General features: G+C 26.9%; 1 protein-coding gene across 3 annotated transcripts in view; it reads right to left on the bottom strand.

The window, feature by feature from the left end:
- nolo (no long nerve cord) overlaps positions 1-13,221 on the bottom strand; it is a 137,656-nt gene that overhangs the window by 17,729 nt on the left and 106,706 nt on the right. For 2 of the 3 annotated variants that reach the window (XM_065502304.1, XM_065502305.1), the window contains exon 15: positions 8,969-9,091. The exons of the other annotated variant lie outside the window; for it this stretch is intronic. In XM_065502304.1, coding sequence (XP_065358376.1) covers positions 8,969-9,091 — 123 coding nt within the window. The remainder of the gene's footprint in view (positions 1-8,968; positions 9,092-13,221) is intronic. 3 annotated transcript variants of the gene reach the window in all.

Genomic DNA, 13,221 nt, shown 5'->3' with positions numbered 1-13,221 from the left:
TTTTTCACAATTGATTTCTATAGTTGACTTAATTCCGTAAAATATCAAAAAAATTTAAAAAACATTTTTTTTTTGGTAAAACTGGGTAACTCCGTTTTTCGAAAAAACAAGGTAACTGACATCGATTTTCGGTTTTAATATCCAATCTTTAACATTATTTAAAATTATGTTTTGTTTAATGCGTATGCATAATAACAAAAATTGATATTAAATAATTAGTGAAATATGTTTAAAACGTTAAGTGTTAATTTCAATAAATAATCATTTCATGACAAAAAATATATTCCGATGTATGTAGTTTTACAAATTTAATTTCACTTTCCTTCTGAAAATCCTTTCTTAATTTCCTTTGAAGCTAATTCTGTTTTATATGTTAGTTTCACTTGGTATTAATCATCAAAACATATTGTTTTAAATTATAATATATGTATAAGACCTTGTAATGATTAAATTTTATTTTTTTTTGTGGTTTGAATTGTGAATATGTTATTGTTGCACATAACAATATTATTACATATATTACATGCATAATGATAATAATAATTTTGTAAGGATAACAACAAGTGCATTCACAACCAGCCAATATAAATACTAAACATGGAGAACCAACTACATGCCTGCCCCTTAAACTATGCAGCAAAAGAGAAAAAGGTATGCAATAATGTGTATAGTAAAGAGGACTCCAGCGGGAAAAAGATGCAGTAAAAGGGCCTTCCTAAAGGCCTTATTTTGTAGACACAAAAAATCGTTTAAATTTGACAGGGCTTGTCAATGCCTTGTATATTCGCCTTTGTTAGAGCACTTAAAGAAGGCTTGTTAGAAGGTTTTCCGTTGAAGGACTATAAGTAGACCTGCAGCGTTATACCTAATAGAATGTCTATATAGGAACTTCTATTTAAAAAATCTGCAAATGAAGGACTGATTGAAAGTCTGCTGAAGCAATCCTATAAATAGGGATATTGGGGAAAATATTCTAAATGAATTCACTTTAAAATTTCACATGTGTGTTTTTATATGTTAAAAACTTTTTCATGCGAACTCCATAGTATCAAATGTTACAAAATACTAAATTGTTTTAGATGATTTTGTACCTTCTTCTGGTTTCATGTAACGGTTTATAATAAAGAGAGCAAAATAAATTTTTTTATAAAGCAGGGATGCCCAGAGCTAAAACTGTATTTGTGATGAATAACTCCACTGAAAGAAAAATTTAGTGAACTATAAAAAAAATATGTCAGTATTTATCAGGCTTTAATTTTTAACAATAATGAAGTCAACAATCTTAGTCAAATTATCTGCGACATATTGCCATAGCTCACTAATTAGGAGTTCGATATTAACATTTTTCGGCAAATTCGTATTAATAAAAAAGTGTTGTTTTTTGTTATTTGAAAAATTATGTGAAAAAAAATGTTCACGAAACAGCACTTTAGTGATTTCTTAAAGTTCGAAATATATTTAACAATCCGAATATATAAAACAATGCAAATATTTTATTCAGTGGTCATGACAAAATAGCAATTCACACGTCTAGCATGTGTATTCGTCGCTCGCTTAGTGACGACTAAACAAAAGAGAATAAGAATATGTGCACAATTATGCTAAGAAATGGACATCAATATATAGAGAGACAACATATAGGATCAATTGCAATACCAATCATGTTTGAATTTAAAATAAGGATTTATTAGACCTTAATTTGTAAGGCAATTATGAATGTGTGAAATTTATTAGAACATCTTCTGTGAGAGAAGACTGGATATATCATAATTTAGAATGTATAAACTTGCATTTTAAAAGGCCTACCTAGTGAAGACCTACCATTATTTCTCGCTGGTATGCAAGTACTTGTATTTGTATGCGTGTTGTAAGAATAGCTGGGAATAATACAAACACGAACAAACACATTTCAATGCAGCTTAGAAAAAGAAAAATGAAAATGAGGTCGCACTTAAGTGCCACTAGAGACTGGTTGTTGATAATAAGGAAACTTGTCAACACCATCGCAGTTATAAACATATACTTGTACATAAGTATCTGGTTTTATTTTTTTTTCTTTCAGTTACTACAATATTATTTTTATTTTGCAACACAGAAATTGCTTGTTTTCGTATCTATACAATAAAAAATAGTCGTGTATTAAAAAAAATAAAGATATTTTTATAAAAAAACTAGTTTTATGTTTGTTTATTTCCAAAAAAATTGTTCTTATAACATTTAGTATTTTCGAATCGACAACTTTATTTGTTTCGAAATATATGCTAAATGAAGCCATCCCACTGTGCATGTGCTTACATTTATGTAGCAGTTAATATGTATGTATTTATAAGGACTTGTATCAACACATAAATAATAGTTGGAATATGTATGAGAAAGGACTGAGACCAATTGAAAGAGTGAACTTATTAAACCAATTTTTAATAAAAATTATTACAAAAATGATACTGTGAAGTTCTCATATACTTAGCAATTCTATTTTGTCGATCACTTTGTTTAATATATTTTGTGAGCGAAATAATGGTAATCCTACAGTTGCAAGTTCGAAATATATAAGTATACACGCAGAGAAAAAATATAATTGGGCATGGTTACTGTAACCATTTAAATAGTGTTACAAGATTTTTAACAATATTATAGTCACAGTACTATTTACATGATTGTGGTAACCATAATATGGTTAATTTACGATTCACATGATTGTATCAACCATATATGTGGTTACAGTAAACAAATATATGTTTGTCCTTATTTTTGGTACTTTATTTTGTGTGTAAATAAATGGTTATAAAAATTGTATAAATTTGGATTTGTATGATTGTGCAAGTAAATAATTGTACAAAAAAACCTAAAAGTTTATGTTTAAAAGTATTACTAAATTAAAATAAATAAACTAAACTCCAAGAAAAGATAATGAATTATGTAAAAAACAACATTGAGAAGAAAATGATCATAAAGGGGGAATTTGAAAAAAGTAACCAAGAAAGCATTTTATGTAAATGTAAATATAAATAGTAAAATGTAGAATATATTTGTTTCTTTTGTGGCATGCAACTGGCCAATCGTTTGTGGTTTTAGCTCTAGCTTTTATTTTTTAGAAAATTTCCCAAATGTTTAATAAATTTTTAAGTAATTTGGAATTTAAGATGGATTAGTTTATAAGTGCATTAACACAATACAATACAACAAATCAAAACTAAACTAATTTTATATTTCGAATTTATTTCAACTAAAATTCTGATAAAGAATTAAAGTATTATATTGCTAGCTTTTTGTCTAGTTAAATACTAAAATGTTTTTGTTTTTTTGTAGTTTTTAAATAAAGTATAAAACTAAAAGTAGAAAAATAAATTCAATTTAATAAATACCTAGTGAAAATTTGTTGAAATGATTTATTTGTTTTATATTTGTTTTATATGTAGAAAATATATTGAGAGTGGAGTTGAGTTGAATAGTTGAGTTTAAAGTTGTCATTATAAAACGCGGTGTTTAACCAGTGGCGGTGAATGAACAAGAAGTATAAAATTGTTGTTGCAGGAAGGAAACGAAAAACAAGAGTAAAAAAAATAAAAAAACAAATGCATAATATGTTCACCATTGATTGTATATGTTCTGGTATATTTTTAGGGGGCAAATACTTAGTTGAATGTTGGTAATATAAGGTAAGAAGGAAACAACTTGGAAAGGGGAAATAAATGGTACATGTTTTTTGTTTGTAAATAAATATGAAGTCATAAATATACTAAAAATATGTATTACAAAAAAATATTTGCAAAAAATAGCTAAATAAGTATATAAGTAAATGTGTATTTTAGGATGGCGCAGTTTGTTTTGGATGCAAAAAAGATAGTCGATGTTTGTTTTTCAGGATTTTTGGATCGATTTTCAATAGAAACGTTCTGTACGTAATATCTTAATTGATGTATTATTCATGTAAGTTATTTGGGACTACGGGAAGTTGATTTCAACAGACAGACGAATGTTTCATTTAAGTTGAAAACATCGACTAGTATTGTTTGAGCCATCCTACTGTACAGCAAGGTTTATTTATGTTTTTGTACATTTAATATCTATATTTGCACTAGGTATATAAAATTTTTGCTAATTTCCTTTAGCAGTTCCTTGTTCAGAAAATAATACTAAATAAACATTGTATTTATAAAAAAAGAAAATTACATTTAGTATAACAAAAAATTTAAAAAAAATGCAAATAATAATTCAACATGATTATTTCACCTGTGAGTTAACCCTTTCACGTTTGACCCAATTTTGGGTTTAATACTTCTGACTAGTTTAAATTAAGGTTCTACATAGTTACGAAAGCTAAACACAAAATGTATAAAGAAACGGAAAATAAAAAAAAATCTTTGTCTAAATGATATATTAGGGTAGTTATATACAAAGCAGTGGTCGGCACTGAACGTGGAAGACTATTCAGATGTTTACAACACGAATGTAAGCAAAACTCGTTAAAATTATTAAAAAGGAGAACAATTTTGTGATTGTTTATCAAAAACACAAATAGTATTATGGATTATTACAATACCCTCTCTAATGTGGCATGTTTGGTTTGTGTCGACCTCTGAAAAGAGTTTCATGGCAAAAAGTACAAAAGTTTGTTGAGAGATGTAATCATAATATGGTTGGACGCAATAATATTGGATGTATGACTTAAAAACTCTCGATTTTTTTTGGAATATTTGTACAATATAAATTTATTCAAAATATTGGCCATTGCTAGCCTTTTCTTTCTGGCAACATATGGATTACGAGCCAAAAGAACTGCTCAACTTTTGAGGATCAGAACGAATCGAGACAATTTCGGATAATCTGTACTGAAGTGAAACTTATCCCAGAGAGAGCGTTCTGCATCGATCGAAACAATTAGTAGATGGATGGGCCAAGGTTTGAACTATAAGGCGGGTGAGGCAAAACTTCCAAAATAGTTTTTAACAGGTATTGCAACATGTGGCCGAGAGTTGTCATGATGGAATATATTCTGGGAGTTTTTCGGCAAATGCTCGCTTAAAATAAATTAGAAGCGTTCTATACAGGTTTCATGTGATGGTCAGGGCAGATTTCAGCAGCTCATAAAGGATAGGACTGTTTTGCTCCCCCAAATACCGAGCATTACTTTAGCGAAATCGATATTTGACTTTGGTGTCGATTCGGCTGGTTGGCCGGACTTCAAAAACTATATTTTATGTTTCGGGTTATTTTTCATCGCATGTAATAATTCGGTGCATAAATGATTTTCTTTTATAGCGTTCAATCAATATTTTGAACATGCATAGTCGTATTGCAAAATTGCTGCTTGTGAGAATAGATGACAGATATGTACCCATCAAAATGACAAATAAGCTATTAAAAATAAAAACCGTATAAATCCCACATTTTGAAGTCATACATCCAATATGATAACTATGAAAATATACTGTCATATTTATAACCATAATAAATCACAATCACAAATACTCCATAATGGGTTTAAATATCATAATATTGTGAATTACGTGGAATCATAATATGGTTGGGCTCAACCATAAAATGTTTGTAATACAAACATAATATTATCATATCATTTTAAATGTTTTTACATAACCATATCATGACACGATCTTATTATAGTTGTGCTAGTATTATAATATGATCGTTTAACAATAATACGATTTCAGATTATTATATTATGATTACCAATAAATAATTATAGCTAGAAATTATGTTATGGTTAAGTACGATCATATTATGATTTACATTAGTAATAATATGATCATATACGAACCAAAATATAATTTGAAATCATATGCAATCATAATATGACGCTGTTTGGTAATGGTCACCACAATCATATTTTTTCTTTGCGAGTCTGTATTTCGAATTAAATGTTAAAAATAATATATTAAATTTTAAAATTTATGAACCATCCTAATATCAGACATCTACGTATGTATGTAAATTACCAATCATAAATAGTCAGTGATAAAAATCATTCATTTTTACAAATTATGAGTTCAATGCAAATTTATCATTAAAATGCAAATATATGAAATGTACGTAAATTAATTTTACTGCAAAGTTTTTTTTTATATTTTTTTTTTAACAAAATAAATAAATAAAAAGTATATTGCTAAATATAAACAAGAAATTAATTACATGTATACATGTTGGCAACACATGGGCATTTTAAATAATATTTTTTTATTTAAAATTATACTTATTTATTTAATATTTTTGTAATACTGTGAGACTGTATTATTAAGGTTATTCTCTTCAGTTAATGTATTTATAGGAATATTTGAAAATTTGTGTTTGCATGTGTATTTGTAAATTCAGTTATATTTTTAATCATAATATTAAACATTAATTACTATTTTGTATATTTATTTAATTTTAGTTTTTTTTTTTAAATAAATCAATTTATCACTATCAATTGTTTAAAAATATTCAAACTAATTAATTAATTTTATTACTTGTTACAAAAGCTAATTGTTTATATAGAATTAAAAAAACACACATACAAACACCAAACAATTTGTTTGTATTTATTGTGATTTTAATTTTGTAAAATGATAAATTATTGCATAAATGAAAATAAAAAATTTATCATTTTAAACAAGCAACAACCAACTAAAACAAATAAATGAAATGACTTTACAAATATTTACTACCAACAAAAAAAAAATAACAAATATAAAATTAAATGTCAATGCTGAATGAATTGAAATGATGTCTGTGTATCTTCTATTAGTAATTAATTTTCAAAAATGAAAACAAAAAGTATTTGTTTTTCGACAACTAATTATAAAAAAATGCACAAAAAACTAATCAAAGTAAAAGTTTTTCAGTTTAGGTAGAAAAAAGCTCACCTTTTTAAAGGTGCAAACAAAGAACCCAGTGATTAGATAAAATCTTTTTGTCAAATGTAATGTGTTAAAGTAGTTGTTGAAATAAAGTGCGTAAAAAACAAATAAGTGTTAATTAAGGTGCTTTAAATATTTTTTTCTTTTATATAAATTTTAAATTTAATTTATCTTTCAATACAAATCATCAGTGTAAATTTAAAAATAATAAATTAATGATGAATGATAAAAACAGCAAATCACTTTGATTGAAAGGCAAATGAAATTGAGTTTAAACTATCAGCTAGTTTCCCGGAAACGGATATAAAACATAACTCAAACAAAAAAGAAAACCAAATTTACAAACTTATTAAACAAGAAAGCAACATGTTTTACTAGAATGTAGAATGTAGAAAAACTAACAATGATTCTTTGAAAATACACTAAAAATAAAAACAATGGTAGTGCTGATGATATTTCTATAGATAAAGGAGTTGGTGTAGTTTTGGTTCAACTAGAAAACAAAAGAAAAAAAACTAACACACAAGCAAATAATAAACAATGTAAAAGCCACAATAAAAACTGTTTCAAACCAAACAATCAAAAAGAAAAAAAAAAGAAAAATACATGAAAAACATAAAAGTTTGGCGGCACTAAATGTATAACAAAAAAAATATTTTTTTGTTGATTCCAGAAATGGAAATGGAACTAACCCAACGACTTCTAAAATGAATACAGTGATAGTAATAATAACAACAATGAAAAAAGTGCAACAGAAATGAAAGGACAAAAACATAAAAACAAAAAAGAACTTAAAACAATATAAAAGATACAGCTCATAACAAAAAAAATAAAATAAAAAAATAAATGATAAAAAAAACTGAAAAGTTTAACACTTTAACACAAAATCTAGAAAAAAAAATTTTTTTTGAAGATGAATGCTTTTATTTTAAAAACTAATAGCAAAACAACCAAATATTAGATGGGGAAAAAGTAAAATTTCTTAAAAATTTAGCTTAAAACCAGGGACCGGTTATCCCGAAAATTTTAAATCAAAAACTCTCTATGTTAGAGTCAACTGAGTCAACAGTTATATACCAATAGTTTTGTATCGACATGCTGTTTCAGAATAAAAGTTCGTATGAAAGAGTAAATAGCCATCATAAAAAACTCATTTGAGGAGTTTTATTTTTCCTGTCTGAAAAAAACTCCTCTATTTTGAGGAGTTCTATTTTTTCCATCATAGCATAAAACTCATTTGAGGAGTTTTATTTTTCTTGTCAGAAAATAAAACTCTTTCCGTTTATTTTCTAATTTTTTTCAGTATCTTTCTTTATTGAGTCTATCTGATATAATGTTTGTAGTAATTTATTTGTTTAAGAGAAAAAACAACAACAATTTAATAACAGGAATCAAACAAAAATACAAATTAAAATCCCACTTAATTTTATTCTATTGACAATTTATTCAATTGCTTTACAAATTATAATGATCAGCGGCAAACTTTAGAAGCCAATCGACATAAAATGAATTTTATTTTCTGACGGCAAAAATAAAACTCCTCAAATGAGTTTTTTTCTGACGGGAAAAATAAAACTCCTCAATTGAGTTTTTTTATGACGTCTATTTAAAACTGTTTTTAAGAGTTTCATGCGGACTTTTATTTTTACGTTGAATAATAACAGTTTTAGATGCATTTTTATTTTAAAGTCACTTTTTTGATATCATTTATAACCCTGCTTAAAACAATAACTAAATAAATCAAATATGGTTTGAGAAAATATGTGTTATTCAGTTTCAAGCTCGCAAGAACCTCCAATGGAAATGTTTTGAAAAAAATTATATTACAACACGAAATTACTTTTTTCCCCATCTTAGGAAAATAAATAAAAATTATACAATACAAAAAAAATAAAAAAATTCAAAACAACAATTGCAACAAGCCCCCAAAGAAAAGGCTGTTGCAAATTAAAAACAAGAGGAAATACAAAAAAAAAGAAACACAAATGTATACAAAACATAAAAACGCCACTGACTCCACTCAGTAGTTTCAACATCAAAAACCAAAAGAGAAAAAAAAAAGAAATTAACATAAGACTATTTAACACGCTTTTAATAGCAGAATACCTCACCTGCAGGTTACTTAGCAAAGCCTGAAAATATGGCATGGCCAACAAGGTGTTGGTGCGGCTGCTACCACTACTAGCACTAGGCTGTGGCAAACCATCCTGGGCCTGCTGCACTAAATGTGAATGCTAAATGAGGAAATAGAACAAGAAGGAAATACAAAAGGCAGGGAGAGACAGAGAAGAAAAAAAAACAACAATTTTTACATTTTATAGTTACTTATGTAAGCAGTACAATAAGAGCAATAAAAAAAAGTTGGGAAAAAACTCAAATTTAAAAAAAGTATTAGGTGTAAGCAAAAGTTTCGAAATTTTTACTTAATTTAATACTGGATATTTTAAGTTTTTCTGTTAGCAATTAACTTGGTTCAAACAGTTTTTTATACACCTTAAAACTGTTAACCAAAAGCATTATAACTAAAATTTTTTATTAAGTATTCACTGTTTTTCAACTGCAGTAAAAATAAAAATATTAAAAAGAATATACTAAAGAGTTTACTTAAATGTTATTTAAATGGTGGATTAATCATAAAAAAATTAATATAAGTATTTACTAGCATTGAAAACGATTAAACTAGGGAGAGCACAACAAACAGATAAATGTTAAACCACAAAGTTTTCCACTTGAACTTTAATTGAGAGTTGGTTTAAAAACTAAAAGCTATTACAGCAATATTGGTTAAACGTTTTAGAGTTTAAACCAAAAATTAACATAATAGCCAAACCAAAAATTTTTTTTTTTTATAAATTTTAAAAAATTAAAAGTCACAAGAGAAAAGAGTTTAGGAATACTAATGAGTTGTGACAAAGTTATATAGATATTTATTTTTTTAGATAGGAAAACTAACAGTTATAACTTTTTAAAGACAACAATTTTGCCGAAGAAATAAAGTTGCAAGAGGGTTCATTACTAAATACTTGGTGATAAAGGTTTAAGGAATAAATGCAAGGGAAGTAATTGGTATTCAATTTTTGATTCTTAGAAATAGAGTTTTAGTTGTTGTAGTAAAATTCCATTATATATTTTTGTTTTGAAGTACTTTTCATTTTACTTATAATTTTGTTTGATATTTTTGTTGCGTATGAGTAATATTTATTTAATATAATTATTTAATATTACGTATACACTAGGGTGGAAAAAGTTTTTTTGCAAATCTGTTGCTGGCAATACCTTTTAGATGAGGCGTATAATAAAATAATAATATTAAATTACGCCAATAGTTTTCTATCAGGAAATAAATCTCAACATCTCTGTACAATTTTTCAATTAACAGTTTTGAAATATTTTTTCGAAATGGTCTTCAGAATTTTAATAGTTTTGGACAAAATATTTATTTTTTTTTCACATTGTGAATTGGAATTCAAATATTTCTCTAACACCAAGTTAAAAATTATGAAAGATTTGAACCCAATTATGGAAAATTTCTTTTAATATTCATATAATATTTCTCTAACACCAAGTTAAAAATTATGAAAGATTTGAACCCAATTATGGAAAATTTCTTTTAATATTATTAAGAAATCTTTGTTAACCATTTCGACAAAATGAATTGAAACTTTTTTAAGACAAATGTAGGGATGTTGATTTTCAATAGCTGGAGTAAAGTATTATTTAAATGTTTATATGATTTTTTTACATATTTTACCCATCAATACTTATTGTTTTATTGGTAAGTCTACAACAAATTTAGCAACGGAAAGCTCCTGTATATATTGAGTGGGAAAATTAGAGGTTGTGATGTAAATTACCTGTCAAATAATAAAATCTCTCTCTGACATTTATTTAGTAAACATTTTAACCATGGAAGTCTACACACGCGAACAACGAATTTTAATTGTGCAAATAGGCTTTTAGAATAACTGAAATACAACAAAGCTTTTTTCAGCAAACTCACCCATATTTAGTGGTGAAGTTCATTATCAATTATTCGGTTAAGAAAACAAACAAAAATTGGCCATTACATTACCAAGCTCAGTACCAAAATGGGCAAAGAAACGCCTTCACCGTTAATTTTCGGCGCTATCGAAAAACTATAATCGATTCTTTTTGACCAAAGAATCACATTTATGGTTTTAGCAAGACGGCACTTTATTTGGAAGAAGGTCTATTTTTACAGTTATTTTTTAGAAATCTAATGATGCAATTCTGTAGAGTAATATTTCATTAATAGAAAACCATAATTTGTTTTCGAAAAAAATAAAATTTTGTAAAAAAGAGTGTGGTAAATTTATTTAAATATTATACAACGAAAACTGATGAAAATTTTACTACATTTCAGTTGTCTATACAATAAATTCAACTACCAATAGTTTTAGAGCATTTTTATTAAAATATAGTATTTTGAATTTAATAGGAAAGAAAAAATATTTAAATCTATATCTATATTAGAGTTAATTTCAAAAATTTGATTTGCGGGTATCATAATTTTTCTGAAGGTTTTTTCGTAAATAAAAATAATGGCGTCCTTTTTTTTGAAAATTTTCACTTCTTGTGGTGGTTCAACGAACCTAAAGACGCGCATTTTAAGCACATTTTTCTGTAGAGCAAAAACGGTTGAATATATTACAAATATGATTTCATCAGTAAATTCTTCATCAATAATTAATACAACTGATGTTTTTTGAATCTTTAAAAATAGTTCCAAAAACTCACAACAGATGGCGTAAATCTCATAAAAGAATAAAAAAACTGAATTTTAGTTTTTTTAAACATGCACGATGAAAATGCAGTTTATGCTTAGGAAAACGGCACCAATATTTCCTTTCTATCGCTAAGCATTAAAAAGTTATGCGGCTTCAAATTTATTTATTTAACAAGAAAATAATAATTTTAAAAAAAAGTTTAGAAATTTTTTTGTTAGTTTGCCTTAACAAAACATTTTTAAAGCCACATAACATTTTAACGGGTTGTGATAGAAAGCAAATATTGGTGCCGTTTTGCTAAGCTTAAAATGCATTTTCATCGTGCATGCTTAAAAAAACTAAAGTTCTTTTTTTATTTTTTTTATGATATTTGCGCCCCCTGTTGTGGATTTTTGGAACTATTTTTAAGGATTCAAAAAACATCAATTGTATTAATTTTTGATGCTGAATCGACTGGTGAAATCAGAGTTGTAATAAATTCAACCGTTTTTGCTCTACAGAAAAATGTACTCAAAATCCGCGTCTTTAGGTGCGTTGAACCACCACAAGGAGTGAAAATTTTCCAGATAAAAGGACGCCATTATTTTTATTTACGCAAAAACCTTCAGAAAAATGATGATACCCGCAAATCAAATGAAGTGACCTGGTCATAAACGAACTCTAATCTATATACATAAATATATAAATGTCTTTGTAAGTTTGTTTGTTGGTTTGTTTATTTGTTTGAGCATCACGCCTAAACGGCTGAACCGATTTTATTGAAATTTGGAACGTAGATAGATCCTTACTGGGAAGCGTCAATAGGCTATATATTTTTTATTTAACTACGACAGGGGTAGCGAAGCTAGTTACATACAAAGTTTTATCAATCCAAATGGCTCCAAAACATTTAGCATTTGCAGTTTTTATTAGAAAAAAATAAGTTAGCTCGGTCTACCTCCGTATTCGCACTACTACTAAATGAAAGTTTGGAATATTTTCTTTCATTTTATGTAAAAAAATTCTGCAAGTTTTTGCGATCGCGGAACAAACTTATAAATTTTGTGATAGAACTCGCGAATTTTTTATGAATATTTACAATAAATTGCAATGCATATTTACAATAAAAGGTTTTGCATACTTTTAGGCTTCTATTTTTACTTTTTATATGGGGGATAGGAGCAATTCTGATCCTATTCTTATGAAACTTAACAGATAGATTTGGGTTTATATAAATATTGTTCATGTCGAATTTCATCACGATACTATTATTTTTATGTGAGTTTTGAACGATAAAACTATTTTCTGAAAGGGACCTATAGTGGACTGGGTTCAAATATGGACCGATTTTCTTCATACTTTGTAGTATGATATCTGGGAACATCACTTGGAACTAACATATGCAAAATTTAAATAAGATCGCTGCATTATTTAAGAATTTATGATTGATACATTTTGGAAGGACCCTTGTATGGGAGGTACCCCTAGGGACTATCCGATATGAACCATTTTTAATATTTAACTTTTCTATATGAAACAAGCCAAGTGTACCAAATTTTATTATCATAGGAGCACTCCTTCTACTTTTTGAAAAAAAATGTATGAACCTATACCACTGTGCGGCATAACGAGAAACA

The sequence above is a fragment of the Calliphora vicina genome, chromosome 2 (assembly GCF_958450345.1).
Source record: "Calliphora vicina chromosome 2, idCalVici1.1, whole genome shotgun sequence".
NCBI classification, from domain to species: Eukaryota; Metazoa; Arthropoda; class Insecta; order Diptera; family Calliphoridae; genus Calliphora; species Calliphora vicina.
This window is presented reverse-complemented; position numbering and strand designations above follow the sequence as displayed.